We start from the raw sequence: 16,739 nt of genomic DNA, 5'->3' as shown, positions 1-16,739 counted from the left end.
GTGTCCTTTGGGCATTGAGGTTATACACGGAAGGACTGCTGCTTTGCCAAGAGGCCTCTTGAGCATGTAAAGCAAATCACTGGTTTCTTTGGTCATAGTCTACTTGTAGGTGGATTCTGAGGTTATTACTATCGATGTCAGTGAATTATTATTTGCCATCATTTGAATTATTATTTGCCATCAAACTACTTGTCGTTTGTGACAACTCCCTGAGAGGAACACTGCATTGTAGGTCGTTTATCTTCTATACTGGGCTGGACTAAAATGCCAGGCGTCTTTAATGAAATCCTTCTGCCTCCAAGGTCATATTCCTTGCCCACACTGGTTCTTGGACCAGAAGTCTGCAGAGGCCCTGACTGTGGTGGGGGCCATCACTGGCCTAGGTCTGAGGGCTCTCCTCTTTGGAGTTTAATTCTAGACCACAGTGTGAAATTATGCAATCCGTCTGTGTAAATAATTTAGCTTGGCAAAGTAGCCTACAGCAGTTCCTATACCTGGAGGAATAAAACATTCAGAGGCCTAGGCCCCAGCTAGGACTTTTGGGGTAATTGGTCTGGATAGGGTGGGGTGGCAGGGTTTGCTCAGCAGGTGCTAGGTTGTGGGGATGGATACACAGCTCCAAATTTTACTAAAAATCATTGACTTATACACTTAAAGTTGGTCTATTTTATAGTATGTAAATTGTACCTCACCAAAGCTGTTTATTTAAAAAAAAAAAAAAGCAAAAAAATCCCCCAGATGATTGTGTGCAGCCAGGGCGGAGAATCCCTGTCCTACAGTGAGGCGTCCTCTGGCCTAGAGCCTCTCATCCCCACACTAGGTCCCTGTAATGCAGCATCCGGTTCTGTTGCTCGGTCATCACGACACCCTGGTCAGTGCATCCTTGCCCTCCTATGTCCGGGCCTCACCTCTTCCCTGTTCCTTGGCAGTAGCCTGTCTTCTCAAATTTTTCACTTCTGTCATGTGGCCCCATTTCACATCCTCTGGGCATGTTTTCTATTTCACTGGGTTTTTGTAAAACTGAATGACCAGAGTTCTCATGACAGGAGTCAGGATAGGCCCGCCAGAGAAAACCGGGTTCCAGTGGCCAGCATCAGTCTCTCAAAAGAAGGGTCCTCAAGAAGAGTTTCTTGTGAACTCTTATCAACAAAAAGTTAAGTACTAGTATAATAAATATGTAAATAGTATTCATCTTAAAACCATCTAGATTTAATTATGTGGATAACATTTATTAAAAGTGATTAATACACGTGACTCACTTGATAAAAGGTGTGCCTTTTTTGATAAAATGAGTGCCCTGTGTGGGCTGTAGGAGCAGAGCCTGGCTCGGACCCCATCCTGGTCGGAGGGCTGGGGTGGGTGGCCTCAGAGTGCTTCTTCACCCCGCGCCCTGCTAGAGTGAAAGGCGAAACTAAAGATCACTGTGGTCGTTGTAAGTGTGATGCTAGTGAACCTTCCATAGGCTCTTCGTCATTTTGTTTTAAGTGCATATATTCTAGAATAAACCCTAACAGCAGACTGCCAGGGCTGCATCCTGAGCCCCTCCCTCCTCTGCCTCACCTCACTTGTCTGGATTCCCATCCCGAGCGCCTGGAACCCAGAGCTAATAGCTTTAGTGGGCCACCCGTCTCTACCCAGGTTCTCAACTAGCTGATGTCAGAGGCCTGTGCCTTTCCTAAACCCTTAGCCTCAAAATAGCCATCTGCCAGTCTCCCCACTAACGCACTCAGCTTTGCAAACATTGTGGCCTCTCCCTTCCCACCCATTCCCCCCTCGCCACGCCAGCCCTGCACTTGAAGGAGTCATTTGCTTCTTAGTGTTTTGTAGACTGGTTTGTCTTTCCACTTACCTTCCTGTTGTTTTGAATGCCCTCAGGAGGGTCCAATCCACATCCCATGGCCTTGCCTCAGGCCTCATTCCCCTCGGACCAGTCTCTCCTCTCTACTGAATCATTCCTACTTTTCCTCCTGTCTCTCATCGATGACTTTCCCTGCTCCTGTCCTCTGCTTTCTGCCAAAGTTCTTTCTTCTCACCAGTCTCTCCCCTTTGTTGGTCTCATGATGTCGGGTGGCATCACTCTGCAGGGCTCCCCAGCCCCCGCCCTGGTCGTGCACCCAGACCTCAGCTCCCCCACCCGCCCCCCTCAACTTCCCCAGCACGCGCGCACGCGCACGCACACACACGCGCGCGCACACACACACACACACACACACACACACACACACACACACACGGCAGAGCCTTCGTCCTCTGCTGTTAGGCACGCTGGCTCTCCCCACCTCTGCTGAGTCCTTGTTGCCTCTCAGCACCCACCTCACGGGTCACCTGGCCTCCGCTTTTCCCTTTCTAAAGGTGTCCTCTTGAGGCAAAGCTTAGGGACTTTTGTTCAGAAATCTCCCTTGGCTCCCTATTGCTGCAGAATAAAGTTGAGAATTCTGGGCCCTCCCCATCCTGGCCCTGGTTTTCCACCTTGTTTCCCATTGCTCTGGCTGCACTGCATACCATCTGGTTTCTGTGCTTGTCTGCGTTCTATGCTTCTGCACATTGCTAACTTATCTCCTTGAAATACCCTTTTCCCCACCTCTGTGGGACTGAATTCTACTGGTTCTTTAAAGCCCAGCTTGAAAACCTCCTCCTTCCTTTAGTCTCCACAGCTGGAGAGTCGCCAGAGCACGTTATGTTACGTCAGAGGCACAGACGACTTGCCTGCCCGGTTTCTTGTGGGTGCTCCCCCAGACCTCAGCTCGCTAATAGCAGGATTGGTGGGAGCCTTGCAGAGGGGTGCTGGGCTTGAATGCCGAATGAGTGACTGATAGAAGAGGTCCCAGAGGAGAGCGCTAGGGCTGAGGAATGCAGCTCCCAGGAGGAGGCTTCCTTGGGTATCAGCTTGCCCAGGCTTCCTTGGGTATCAGATGGCAGGGGCAACACACGGGCCCAGCAGGAGGTAGAGAGTTTTCTCTCCCTGGAAAAGTTCTAGCGCAAACTGGGCAAGCCCTCACGGGAAGACAAATCCGGAAAAACTGGAAGAGGCAGAGATATAAATATAAATCAGATTTTGAGGGCAGTAGTTCCACTACTTGGGGGAACAAGATTTTCAAAAACGCTTTAGTGACTGTTTACCTATAGATAATTTCTATGTTAATTTTGAGTAATTTTCATTCATGCTGAAGTAAAATTTCAAGGGCCCTTGACTGCACTTGTTGGCATCCTGCAAGTCACTTTGTATCTTTGAAAGCAACTTCATGGCTTAAAGTCTAAACTTTAGACCAAGTGTAGATTTCTGTTAATTCAGTTTTTTGTTTGTTTGTTTGTTTTCTTCATTGTTCTGGAGGGAATTGCCAGTTTAGAGCTGGTGATTTTATGTGGAGCAATTGACTAATATTAACAATAATCTCTTTGTTTCTACAGAGGTTGCAGAACTTGAAGCTAATTTACCTTGTAAGTATAGCATCCCCAAACATTAAATGCTGTAAAATAATTGCATGGAGAAGCTTGTTTTATGTTTTGATAACTTTGCATAGCAAAAAGCCCGTTGTATATGTATGTTAGGAATAAACAGGATGTTTTTCGAGGCTCTGATAAGAAGGAGAATGTAGTACGGCAGTACTTCCTCTCCTTCCTGTTGCAGAGGTGCGTTTGGTTAGGGTTTGTTCCTCTTACACAGCATTCTGTCCCACGTCCTCTTCTGGTGAAAAGGCATGTAAATCAATGGTGGACAGTCCTATTTTTGTTAGTGACAATACCATGTTTTTGGCCCGAAAAGTGCGTATTTGTAATTTATCATTGTGCCCAAGGTAGGACAGCTGTGCTGCCTTGATGTCTCCAGGTCGCCTCACCTTGCTAGGTCCTTCTTGCCCCAGCACACAGGGACTGACTGCGGGCCTCACTCGTGAGCAGGCTCGCTTACCAGCCAGTTAACTCCTGTGATACGTGTCAGTGTTTCTTTTTTTCCCTATCATTGATGCCTTCCCAAGCCATTATACTTTGTAAGACCATCAAAGTCTGAAAGCTTCGACCATTTTAGTATTTTTTGAAATTAGAACTTTTTATCATTATACTTGGTTAAGGCTGAATATATTTATCAATATGAGTGAACTGTTGGGCTTCCCTGGTGGTGCAGTGGTTGAGAGTCCGCCTGCTGATGCGGGGGACACGGGTTCGTGCCCCGGTCCGGGAGGATCCCACATGCCGCGGAGCGGCTGGGCCCGTGAGCCATGGCTGCTGAGCCTGCGTGTCCGGAGCCTGTGCTCCGCAACGGGAGAGGCCACAACAGTGAGAGACCCATGTACCAAAAAAAAAAAAAAAAATATGAGTGAACTATTTTATACGTGGGTCTCCTAGTCTGGGCGAATGCTTGAGAGAGTTTGATACGGAGGCCATCTGACACAGGGTGAGAGAGGGCCCATCCCAGCCTCCACCTAAAGTTGGAAAGATAATTGTGGGGTGCAACCCTTAAGTGGTTGTGTAATCAGTGTGTAAGGGTAAGTACATATTGTTCCTTGAAAAATTATTTTTAATATATAGTATTTATGTATGAGTATAGTGGGTTGTGCTATAAAATATATTTTAGTGTAAGTCAAAAATGTCTGGATTTTTGACTTCAAAGTTGCTTGACTTCAAAGTTTTCTTCTAGTCAGAACTAGAAGGAAATATCTTGGCTTTCTATTAAAAGGTTATCTTTCCACCTACTGAAGTATTTACAAATGATTTGCTTTAAAACGTTCCAGGAAAACAAATAACTGTGTGTGTGGGTAGGACAGACGAAGCAAGATTAGTAGAATACCGAAGCTGGGTGATGGATTCATTATACTGTTCTCCCTCTTTTTTTCTATTCTTTTCAGATTATATAATAATCTAATAAAGTCCAATTAAAAAGGAAAATGAAGTAATCCTTCTATTTTCCACCCCCATCATATCTTCCCCCTGGCCCTCCATCTTGAACATATATACACATGCATTTAATCAAAGACCATAAGAAACTTCCAACTTACACCCAGTTTATTTTGTCCTTGTATGTTAATCTTACAGAGATAGTTGGTTTGTAACTAATAGAGTATAGTTTAGCGTTATCTAAATGTTTGGTTTAAAAACAATAAAACTGTAATTGGCTTTCAAACCAGGACTTTAACTAAAAACCTTAGGTTTGAAAAAGGCATGTGCCCCATCTTACTTGCCCTTATAGCTAAGATGTCAGATTTTAAAAACTACATGCTATATGCTTCCTTTCTCTTCTTCTCCCTGCCTATTCTCTCAAAGTGAGGGGACATGTAAATCAGTTTATACAAGTAAGCCAGGCTTTCCAAAAGTATGCAACTCACTAAGGAGGAAACAAGAAACCACCAAAGAATACATCTTTACTATCTGATTAATAATCTTTCTAAAATATTAAGGCAAACAGAATAACTTGCCATATAGCAGTGCTGCTTAGTAATGATTCAGAACTAGTTCAGGAGCTCTGTTCATGCATGTTTGTAGAGGTTTCTCTGTTTGCAAAAAGTAGAAGACATCTCTTTCAGATGGACGGAGATACTGTGAGAGCCTTAGCCTGTGCTTGCAGAGAGGAAAAGCTAGGTTCTGGAGTTTTAATAAAGCTGCTGCATTGAACTAAAACAAGAAGCTGACTTTTAACCTTTTGTTGTCATTGTTAGAACTTAAGACTTCTTTTTAGCTTTAAAATGTTTGGTTCTTTTTAGAAGTTTTATTGTTATTTTTAATCCATCTCAATAATTTCTTTATTCTTGGTGGGCCAGTCTATATTAGAAGGATTGATTTCTACATCTGTACTTTTATTAAAACAAACAAAGGAGAATACTAGACATTAAAAACAAATGGATGCTGCCAACTTTAATCAATGAAACATTTCCTAAGCCCTTGTCATATGTTTTTGTTACATATATTTCACTAGAAAAATGGTGTTTATCTTTCCAAGTTAAGATTAGGAAAAACGAATGCCTTTTAAATTATTCCACACAGTTCAAGTGTGTGGTTTGGGTGAAAGCCTTGAACTCTTTGGCCCCTGGTTTCTTTATTTTGAAAACAAGGAAAATGACAATGTAACCTCTGAGACCCTTTCCTGTTCTTCTAGATGGAGTTGCCTTTCACTCTGCAGCGATTTTTCTGAGGGATTAGTCAGAAAAAGAAATCCCACTAACAGTTCTGCATTGTTTTTATGTGTTTTTATCTCTGGCATGTTCATGAAGTAATGAAATGAGGCATGAACTAGTTTTTAATTTGGGAACTAAACTTCCTTCTGTTGATAACCTGTGTGGTCTGGGGCTGGTCACTGAACTTCTCTGGACCTTCATGTCATCTCTCACGATTGATGATGTTGGATTAGATGGTCTCTAAGGCTGTTTCCAAGGCTAAATTTGAATTGTCCTATTTTTGATGAAAATTCATACCATGTAAAACTAGGCAAATATTTTCATCAGGACTTGTAAGAAATAGCAGACGACCCAAGGAATCTAGCATAATATTTTCCAGGTTTATAAAATACAGACAATTTCTATGCATATTCCCTCCACATTCCTTCAGTATTTATCCCTTGGGTATTTACCCCTCTTCTGCATCGTTTGTCTGAAGGAGGCAGATGTAGGATGTCTTGCCCTGTCTGCACCTCTGCAGTAGCTCTTCTCCAGTGGAACTACTTGGGTCTCCTGATCCAGACCATTCTGGTGCAGTGCACATACGCTTAAGAGTGTTGCCGTCCAAGTCAGCAGAGCATCCTGTCACCAGCAAAACCAAGCTGAACTATCGGTCGGGTTGTGAAGACATTAAAAAAAAAAAAGAGAGGGCTTCCCTGGTGGCGCAGTGGTTGAGACTCCGCCTGCCGATGCAGGGGACACGGGTTCGTGCCCCAGTCCAGGAAGATCCCACATGCGGCTGGGCCCGTGAGCCATGGCCGCTGAGCCTGCGCGTCCGGAGCCTGTTGCTCCACAACGGGAGAGGCCACAACAGTGAGAGGCCCGCGTACCGCAAAAAAAGAAAAAAGAAAAGCCGTGGTCTGGGTGTGAGCTACCTTAGCTGGCACAGTTGCTTTTAACTTCTCTTTGCTGTGGTGGGTACAGATGACTGTGGTGCTGGGTGAACAGACCAGAAGTTTGGCCTGGGCTCTTTTTCTGTTTTTTCTGTGTTTAGTTAGCCTTTACCCACATACATTAATCTCCTTGAGGTATGGTTTCTTCTTTTCAAAGTAAAGTAGCATCATTCTTGAAATTAATGGAAAGATCTCTATTTTTAGGGACCATTTAAAGGGTTAAAGATAACATCCCAATTTGGAACTAACTAATAAAAAACTGTAAGGAGGAAAACACAAAGCAAATATCACTGGTTTGCAACTTCAGCACATTGGCATAATTATTATTAAACAGATAGGGGAAATATACCGGTTTAGTCTGTAGATTCCTCAGCACCGTTAAACTTTCCCATGTGTTTCAAAGTTAGCCTCAACGTAAGGACTGCTGCTAACTGTCAGACCTTCATGACGGCCTGTTTCTTTTGCAGGTACGTGTAAAGTGTATTTTCCTGATCCAAACAAGCTTCATTGCTTTCAGCTAACTGTCACCCCAGGTAATATTCTTACATGTGTAAGTATTAAAGTGATTTTCAAACAGCAAATTCCAAAGGCTTTTGAAATCTATAATATTTGGTTTGATTTGTCCTCCAACTTTTTGAAAGTTATGACGGTAATGACCATTCCATATGAAGACGAGATACATGCTCTAGTCCAATAAAGCATAGTGAAGTGCTCTGAGGCATGTGGCGTGTACCCAGTAACTAGGTGCAGACATTAACGCCCCCAGCGAATGACAACGAAGGCTCCTGGTGTAGGGTGGAGAGTATGAGCTCTGAGGTCATAACTGGATTCAGATCCTGCTCTGCCATTTAGCAACAGTGTGGCCATGGTTAAATTTCTTAATAACGTCTCAGCTGCAGCCTACCCAGCTATACAGAGTGGGGATCAAATAGAACCTATCTCATGGGACCGTTGTGAGGATTAAATAGATAATGGGTGTGAAGCACTTCAGCCCGGCCTGTTACAGGCACCAGGAAGCAAGCAGATTACCAGCTGTCCTTGTTAGCACTGATCAAGTGTCCAAGCTCCAAGTGCTCCGAGCTGGTAGATATTTCTCCTTGGTCGCACTGCGCAGCTAGAGGGAGGGCTTGGGTTTTTCCTGGTTACAGTGGAGCTCTGGGAGTTGCACGTTTCAACAGTGCAGCCCTCTGGTGTTTATGTTGACAATGGGTGCCATGGTCAGTGGAGCTGCTGTGGGCTGGGTGGTGAAGGAAGAAAGCAGGACAGGGGGAATTAACAAGAGGGGAAGCAATGTTGTGGAGGAAGTAGAGGGTGTTATTTTATTTGGGGGAGGGAAAGGGAGTGAGAAACCGAGAATAATGAGTCACTAGCTAATTTAGTTAAAAAGTGAAAGAATGCAGAATTTCAGTAGGTGGTAATGAACCCACAAATAAGCCCTGGCATTGTCTCCCTGCAGGTAGGATGGTTTTTTTTTCATGGAAGAAGATGTATTATAACAGGAGAAATACCATTTTCAAAATGTGCTTGAAAACTTTAAAAAATTCATTTAGTCTGTGTGGTGGTTCTACAGACGACTCTGGGGCGTATCCATAAATTCAGTCTGGTACCATTTCCATTTCTAAGATGAGTGAGTACTAGGGTAGAGATACTAACATCAGATCATCGTTCTCAGAAATGGACGTTCCACAAGCCTGACCTCGAGAGAGGACTGAAGCTCAGGACTTTTAACTGTGAAGTGATGGAGGTTCTAACCATTCTTTGACCACCTTCATAAACACATTGCAAGTTCTGCCCTTTTTAGTGAGGGATACTGAGCACACTCTGTTACCAGGTGACCAGAGGTCACCATTATGAACGTCAGTTACTATTACTGTTAAGCAATGCAGGGTATTTTCAGAAATTGTGGCAATTAAGATCGGTTCTCTGTTTACTAAGTAGTCTCACACTTGGGTGTTTGTAGTAAAAATATTTTCTTCTCTCTGCCTTTTTAGGGCATTTGTGAGAGCTTTGTGATTCTCAGCTATTCAGAGACCTTGTTTGCTTTTGCCAGGCTTATTACTGTCTTACATGAGTGAGTTTGTGTGGAGTCCAACCAACCTCTGGATAAGTCTTTCTTTTTTCTGTTTTTTAACTGAATTTTTTTTACTAAATTACATGGATGTTGTTCTTATTGAGATTATGTCTATGATACCATCTTTGGTGTTCTTATTATTCTTGAAACTGCAGCATGATTGTTTGTTACAGTTTTTGTGTTCACTATTCCATCAGGTAAAAAAGGAATTTGTGTTTTGGTGCCTGTAACTGCTTAGTACTTGAGCATTTATATTTGTGGAAGTGCACACATGGAGCTTTGTGTGGTGTGCTCTTTAGGCGCTGTGTGTGTGCCCATATTTTGTGGTGTCAGTGACTCAGAAAGCTGCTGTGGCTCTTGTCCTTTGTTTTTAAGCGAAGCATGGCAGAGACCTGCCAACCCTAAAAACTTGCCCAATATCCTGGTTTTTTAAAAAACTTTTTGGAGTCATGCTCTTCTTAGTTATTAAAGGAAAACTATAGAGATAGGTCTAAGTAGTAAAGTCTTAACAGTATATGGAGCAGATGTTATTGAAACTGGCTCATTTGCAGCCAGTAATACTGGGGCTGAGTCTGAAAACTCAATAATACAGAGATCTAGATATTTAGGTGGTCAGGGTGGAAGAATTGCATCTGCGCTTGAAGCTCAAAGCTCTTCTTTATCTGGCTCCTGGCAAGATAGTTCCTGTTCGTACTTGGTAACATTTTTATAGTTTTGTTTGTTTTTGGAATGTCCCTCATGCTTGGGAATAAATGTACTCTTCAGAGAAAAGATGAAAATGTAATTTGGTGATAGAGGAAAAGAAAAGAAATGAACTTAGAAGAAAAAAATCCCCACATCAACTCACAAAACAAGAAACAATACTAGAGAGTAAAATAAAACAAAACAAAGCAAAAATCTAAAGACTGGCTGAAATACCACCTGAGTCTTCTGTGAAGTTAGAGGGATGATTTGAAAAACTGGTCCAGGTCAGAGTTGCCCAGTTGACTTGTGGAGGTCCCCTCAGCCTGCTCCCACTGTGACATGGTGGCTTGTAGGCAGAGGGGACCATGGACCTTTTTTTTTTTAATTTTAGTTTTTACTTTTTAAATAAATTTTGCTGAGGTATAAAATTACAAACAATAAAATATACTAACTTGAACTGTAGAGCGTAATAAGTTTTGCAAAATGGATACACATCCCTGTGTAACCACAATCCCAGTAAACATATTTCCAGCATCCCCAAAGTTCCCTTCTTCCTCTTTGCAGTCAATTCCTCACTCCCTGCTACCCACCCAAAATTGCTTTCTGATTTCTCTTACCATAAATTAGTTTTGTCAGTTCTTGAATTTCATATAAATGGAATCATATTATGTATTCTTATTCTCTGGCTTCTTTCATGTAACATGTTTTTAAATTCATGTGTATTGTGGTGGGTAGCAGTATTTGTTGTATGAATATGATGTAATTATTTATTTTCCTATTGATGGGCCTTTGAATTCTTTCCAGCTTTTGGCTATGATGAGTAACACTGCTCTTAGCATTCTCATACCATCCAAAGTTGTTTGGAATATTTTCTTATTAGTCTACTGAGGTCTGTGGGATCTGTACTGATGTCCCTGTTTTTATTCCTAATGTTGGTTTATTTGGATCTTCTCTTTTTTTCCTTGATCATGTTAGCTTGAGGCTTATCCAGTTGATCTTTTACAAGAGCAAGTTTTTGTTTTTCTCAGTTGTTTATCCATTTTATTGGTTTCTGCTCTTTATTATTTCCTTCCTTATACCTTGGGTTTAATTTGCTTTTCTTTTTCTACCTTCCTAAGGTGGAAACTTAGATTGATTTAAAAAAAATTTTTTAAGCAATGTTGATTGAGGTATAAGTTACATTATTTTAGTCAGCATAATGCTTTTGAGTTTCATCTATGTGGTATTTTGTATCTTTTTATTGATGAGCTGTATTCTATTGTATGGGTGTATTCCAGTTTATTTATAACAGGTTATTGATGAACCTTTGTGTTATTTCCACTTCTGGGCCATTGTGAATAAAGCTGCTGTAAACCTTTGTGGGCAGGTCTTCGTTTGCCAATGTTTTTTATTTCTCCTGGCAGTGCAATTACTAGGTTATGTGATAAGAGTAAGTTTAACTGCATAAAACACTGCCATGCTCTTTTCCAAAACGAAAGTACTATTTTGCATTCCTGCTAGCAATGAATGAGAATTCCAGTTACACTACGTTCTTGCCAATAGCTAGTATTATCAGTCTTTTCAATTTTAGCCATTCTGTTAGGCATGTGTCTCATTGTGACTTTAATTTGCATTTCCCTAGTGACTAAAGATGTTGGGCATCATTTCCCAAGCTTGTTTACTCTCTGTATACCTCCTTTGTTCAAGTGTCTATTCAAATATTTTACCCATTTAAAAATTGTATTGCTTGTCTCATTATCGAGTTGTAAGTTTTATATACCTGGTATAAGTTCTTTATTAGATATGGGAGGTTGTTTCTTTGTTTGTTTGTTTGTTTGGTTGTTTTTTTTGTTTTTTGCGGTACGTGGGCCTGTCACTGTTGTGGCCTCTCCCGTTGCGGAGCACAGGCTCTGGACGCGCAGGCTCAGCGGCCATGGCTCACGGGCCCAGCCGCTCCGCGGCATGTGGGATCTTCCCGAACCGGGACACGAACCCGCGTCCCCTGCATCGGCAGGTGGACTCTCAACCACTGCGCCACCAGGGAAGCCCTGTTTTTTTGTTCTTTAATTTTATTTATTTTCGTCTGCGTTGGGTCTCCGTTGCTGCACGTGGGCTTTCTCTAGTTGCGGTGAGCACGGGCTACTCTTTAGCATGGTGTGCTGGCTTCTCATTGTGGTGACTTGTTGTGGAGCACAGGCTCTAGGCGCGCGGGCTCAGTAGTTGTGGCACGCGGGCTCAGTAGTTGTGGCACACGGGCTTAGTTGCTCCGTGGCACGTGGGATCTTCCCAGACCAGGGATCAAACCTGTGTCCCCTGCATTGGCAGGCGGATTCTTAACCACTGTGCCACCAGGAAAGTCCCTGTGAGAGGTTTTTTTAATGGTTAATAACATCCTTTTTATTATTGTTACATATATTAAAAATTCTGATTAGGGAATTCTATAGCTACATTGTAAATCTTGTATATTTATGTGTATATTCACGTAAGTATGTTTTTAAATGTGTTGATTATTAGATTTGTCATGTTTTCTTAATTTTAACATTTAATTTATAAAAACTCCCTAACTGATGAGCATGATAATAAAAGTGTGCCTTACACTGAGTCATGAAATTTAAATTGTTTTATCTGTTATCCCCATTATGTTTGGTTCTTAGTTATTCTAAGCTTTGTTTCAGAGCTTTGGAGTTATAGAAGGAAAAATTTCTTAGTGTGAAATAAAGTAAGATTCCCAGTTTCTGAGCAAAGAAATATGGTTAGTGAGCCTGAAACACAGGTTTGGTTCCACACATGAACATTTTGGAACAACATTTAAATAATCATGGACGTGTTAAAAGATACAGAAATGGGTCAGAGCACTGAAGCAGGCCTTTGGCTTGACCACCACCCCAGTCTCATAGTAGTTTGTGTGTATTTTACTGTTAATATGTCACGGTTTCAGACACAGAATGTGTACTCTCATCCCTGGTTGATTTTTAGCTTTATATGGATACCCATCATGAGGGACAGACTTTTTCCTGATGGAGTCTTTTCTTTCAAATAATCCTGGAAATGCAGGTGGCAATTCTTCTCCTTTCATATATAATAGATATGTGGTGATTGCTCTTGAGACAGTCGGTTATCTGCCTTCACATCAGCTAACTTTTGTTAGGGAAACATTCACTGCTCTTTTCCTTGCTGCTTGCAAGAACTGTGTTGAAGCAATATGTCTCTGCTTACTGCCAAGTAGGTGACATGTTGTCCGATATATACCGTTTTTCCACTGATTTCTGCCCTCTGCCTCGCACGTAAAACTGAGGCAAATTCTCTCTTGGGATGCTCAGGTTTCTAGGAGTGGGTGTGAAATTAAATGTCTGATGTACTGTTTTAGAAGCCATTCATTACCACAGTTAAATATATATTCTTATGGTTACCAGTAAAAACGTGTATAATTATATAAAATATTTAAAAATGACACACTGTTTAAATGTTGAGCTTTTGGCATTGTAAAAATTGCCAGCGCTCCTTCATTTTCCTGGACCACCTGATGGTGCCTTTTATGTAGCAGGCTTTACCTTTATCTGTTTTAAAAATCATGTTTAGTGAGGTATAATTTACAGACAGTAAAGCCACTGTTCTTAGGTGTACTGTTCTCTACATTTTGACAGACACATACAGTTGTGTAAACACCAACACAATCAAGATACACATAAAATGTTTCCATCAGCTCAAAAGTTGGGCCCCTTTGTAGTCAGTTTCCTCTCCTCACCCCCAGCCCCTGGCAATCATTGATCTGAATTCTGCCCTGTTGTTTTACCTTTTCCAGAATGTCATATAAATGGCCCCAACCAGTATGTAGCATTTTGTCCATGGCTTCTTTCACTGAGCACAGTGCTTTTGAGAGTCATCCATGTTGTTGCATGTGTTATTATTTCCATTGGCCGTCAGTGACTTTGAAGGTGGAGGAAGGGGCTGTGAGCCAAGGAATACAGGTGGCTGCTTAAAGCTGGAAAGTGAGGGAAATGGATTTTTCCTAGAGCCACCAGAAAGAGATGCAGCCCTGCCAACTCTTATGTTAGCCCAGTGAGATTCGTTTTGGACAAATGACCTACAAAAGATAGTAAGTTTTTATTGTTTAAGCTGCTACGTTTGTGGTAATTTATTACAGCAACCAATACAAAACTAATACAGTGCTTTTTGTGTCCTAAGAAATCTTTGTCTAAGAAATGCAAAGATTTCCTTTTTTTTTTTTTTTTTTTAAGGCGTTTTATAGCTTTAGGTTTTAAAGTTAGGTCTGTGAGTCATTTTGAGTTAATTTTTGCATATGGTGCAAGATAAGGCTCTAGTTTCTTTCCTTCCCCTCCCCTCCTTACTCTTCCTGGGATGAATGGGGAAGTGTAACCTTCTGTTTCCTGGAAGAGTTTTATGTAGAATTACTATTAATTCTTTATTAAATGGTAGAATTCGCCAGTAAAGCCACCTAGGTCTAGTATTTTGTTGTTTTGTTTTTGTGGTAAGAGTTTAAGTACACTATGAATAAAAGTTCTTAAATAGATAAGGGTTACTTGGACTTCTTATTTTTGAGTGAGCTTTGGTGATTTGTATGTTTCAAAGAATTTGTTCATACATCTACGTTTTCAAATTTATTGGTATAAGGTTGCTCTTAATATCTTCTGACCCTTTTAAGTTCTGTAGAGTCTGTGTTGATATCCCCTCTTTAATTCCTGCCATTGAAAATTTCTGTTTTCTGTATTCTTGATGAAGTTAGCTAGAGGTTATCAATTTTTTTTTTTTTGTGGTACGCGGGCCTCTCACTGTTGTGGCCTCTCCCGTTGTGGAGCAAAGGCTCCGGACGCGCAGGCTCAGCGGCCATGGCTCACGGGCCCAGCCGCTCCGTGGCATGTGGGATCTTCCCAGACTGGGGCACGAACCCGTGTCCCCTGCATCGGCAGGCGGACCCTCAACCACTGCACCACCAGGGAAGCCCTAGGTTATCAATTATATTGGTCTCTGCAAGGAACCAGTTTTTGGTTTCATTGACTTTCCTCTAATATTTTTTTTTGTTTTCTGCTCATATTTGCTTGTTTTCAGTTTTATTTGCTCTTCTTTCTTTAGTTCTTAAGGTGGAAGCTTAGACTAATATTGCTATACTTCCATTTCCCCATCCAACCCTTTATCTTATAGTCTCATTTACTGTACATTTGTTATAACCCAGAATACGTTATTATTTTTGTTTTAGATAATTATATTTTCTTCATATATTTATCAACATATTTACCACTTAACAACGTTCATTCCTTTTTGTAGATCTGAGTTCCCATCTGTTATTTTTCTTCTGCCTGAAGAACATCCTTGGATTTTTTTTTGTAGTGCAGATTTTCTGAATGATGAATTCTGCCAGCTTTGCTGAATATTGAATTCTTAAGTTGACAATTTCCACATTTTAAGGATATCATTCTACTGCCTTCTGACATTTTTTTTCTTTTTTTTTTTTTTTTTTTTGCTGTACGCGGGCCTCTCACTGTTGTGGCCTCTCCCGTTGCGGAGCACAGGCTCCGGACGCGCAGGCTCAACGGCCATGGCTCACGGGCCCAGCCGCTCCGCGGCATATGGGATCCTCCCAGACCGGGGCACGAACCCGTATCCCCTGCATCGGCAGGCGGACTCTCAACCACTGCGCCACCAGGGAGGCCCCATTTTTTTTCTTATAAGAAGTTAGTGGTGATTCTTTGTTTCATTTTATGTGATGTGCATTTTATTCTCTGGCTGTTTTTAATGTTCTCTCTTTGTCACAGTTTTTAGCACTGTTATTATGATGTGCTTTGATGTGGTTTTCTTTCTGTTTATCTCACTTGGGGTTTATTGACCTTTTTGGATCTGTGAGTTACAGTTTTCATAAAATTTAGAAATAACTGACCAACATTTCTTTCAGTATTTTATCTATAACCCCTTTATGGGACTCCAGTTAGATATACGAATGTTAATATCTCTCATCTAGGGACTTCCCTGGCGGTCCAGTGGTAAAGAATTCGCCTTCCAATGCATTGAACCCAGGGAAGCGGGTTCAATCCCTGGTTGGCGAACTAAGATCGCACATGCTGCAGGGCATCTAAGCCCCCATGTCACAACTACTGAGCTCAAGCACTTCAACTAGAGAGCCTGTGTGCCACAAACTACAGAGCCCACGTGCTCTGGAGCCCGTGTGCCGCAGCTGGAGAAGAGAAAACCTGCATGTCGCAACTAGAGAGAAGCCCGAGCGCCACAACGAAGAGCCCACGCGCAACTAACACCCGACACAGCCAAAAATAAAAAATAAAAATAAAGATAATAAATAAATAAAATAAATATTTAAAAAGTATGCATATCCCCAAGTAAAACTTAAAAAAAGATATATCTCTTACCTATATATTCCCTGTACATATAAACTAGACCTCCATTGGGGTCACAAGGTTTTGTTCACTTTTCTCTCTGTGCCTCACTGTGGTCGTTTCTGTTTCTGCTGAGTTTTGTTTGCTTTGTTTTTGGCCACACTGCACAGCTTGTGGAATCTTAGTTCCCTGACCAGGGATTGAACCTGTGCCCTTGGCAGTGAGAGCTCCGAGTCCTAACCACAGGACGCCAGGGAAATCCCTGCAGCATTCGATTGACTCTGAGGCTCATCCAGTGAAGTATTCGTTTCAGATATTATGTTTTTTAGCTCTTGATATTCTGTTGGGGGCTACTACATCTAAAAAGTCTTCTCCATTTCTTTCCTCATGTTCGCTGTTTCCTCTGAATCTCAGCACCCCTGTCTCACAGCTGACTCGGGGTCTGTCTGCAGCTCCGCCCGGCCTGGCTCCTTCTCTGCTCCCAGCGGCCTTCCTCTCTACGCTCCCCTCACCATCCGCCCCCAACTCTGTCTCCTTTCCCCTGACCCGCTCCTCCCCAGGTCCCTGTGGCACCGCCTGATGTGAAGCGGCCCGCCAGCTGTGGAGCAGCTGGTACTCAGTCCAT

The 16,739-nt window shown here is 42.1% G+C and overlaps 1 protein-coding gene across 2 annotated transcripts in view; it reads left to right on the top strand.

Moving 5' to 3' along the window:
• UBE2F (ubiquitin conjugating enzyme E2 F (putative)) overlaps positions 1–16,739 on the top strand; it is a 51,890-nt gene that overhangs the window by 12,141 nt on the left and 23,010 nt on the right. Inside the window, exons 3-4 of one of the 2 annotated variants that reach the window (XM_060105779.1) lie at positions 3,409–3,438; positions 7,504–7,569. In XM_060105779.1, coding sequence (XP_059961762.1) covers positions 3,409–3,438; positions 7,504–7,569 — 96 coding nt within the window. The remainder of the gene's footprint in view (positions 1–3,408; positions 3,439–7,503; positions 7,570–16,739) is intronic. The other variant, XM_060105780.1, reaches the window with a different exon arrangement.

The sequence above is a fragment of the Mesoplodon densirostris genome, chromosome 8, assembly GCF_025265405.1.
Source record: "Mesoplodon densirostris isolate mMesDen1 chromosome 8, mMesDen1 primary haplotype, whole genome shotgun sequence".
Taxonomy (NCBI): domain Eukaryota; kingdom Metazoa; phylum Chordata; class Mammalia; order Artiodactyla; family Ziphiidae; genus Mesoplodon; species Mesoplodon densirostris.
This window is presented reverse-complemented; position numbering and strand designations above follow the sequence as displayed.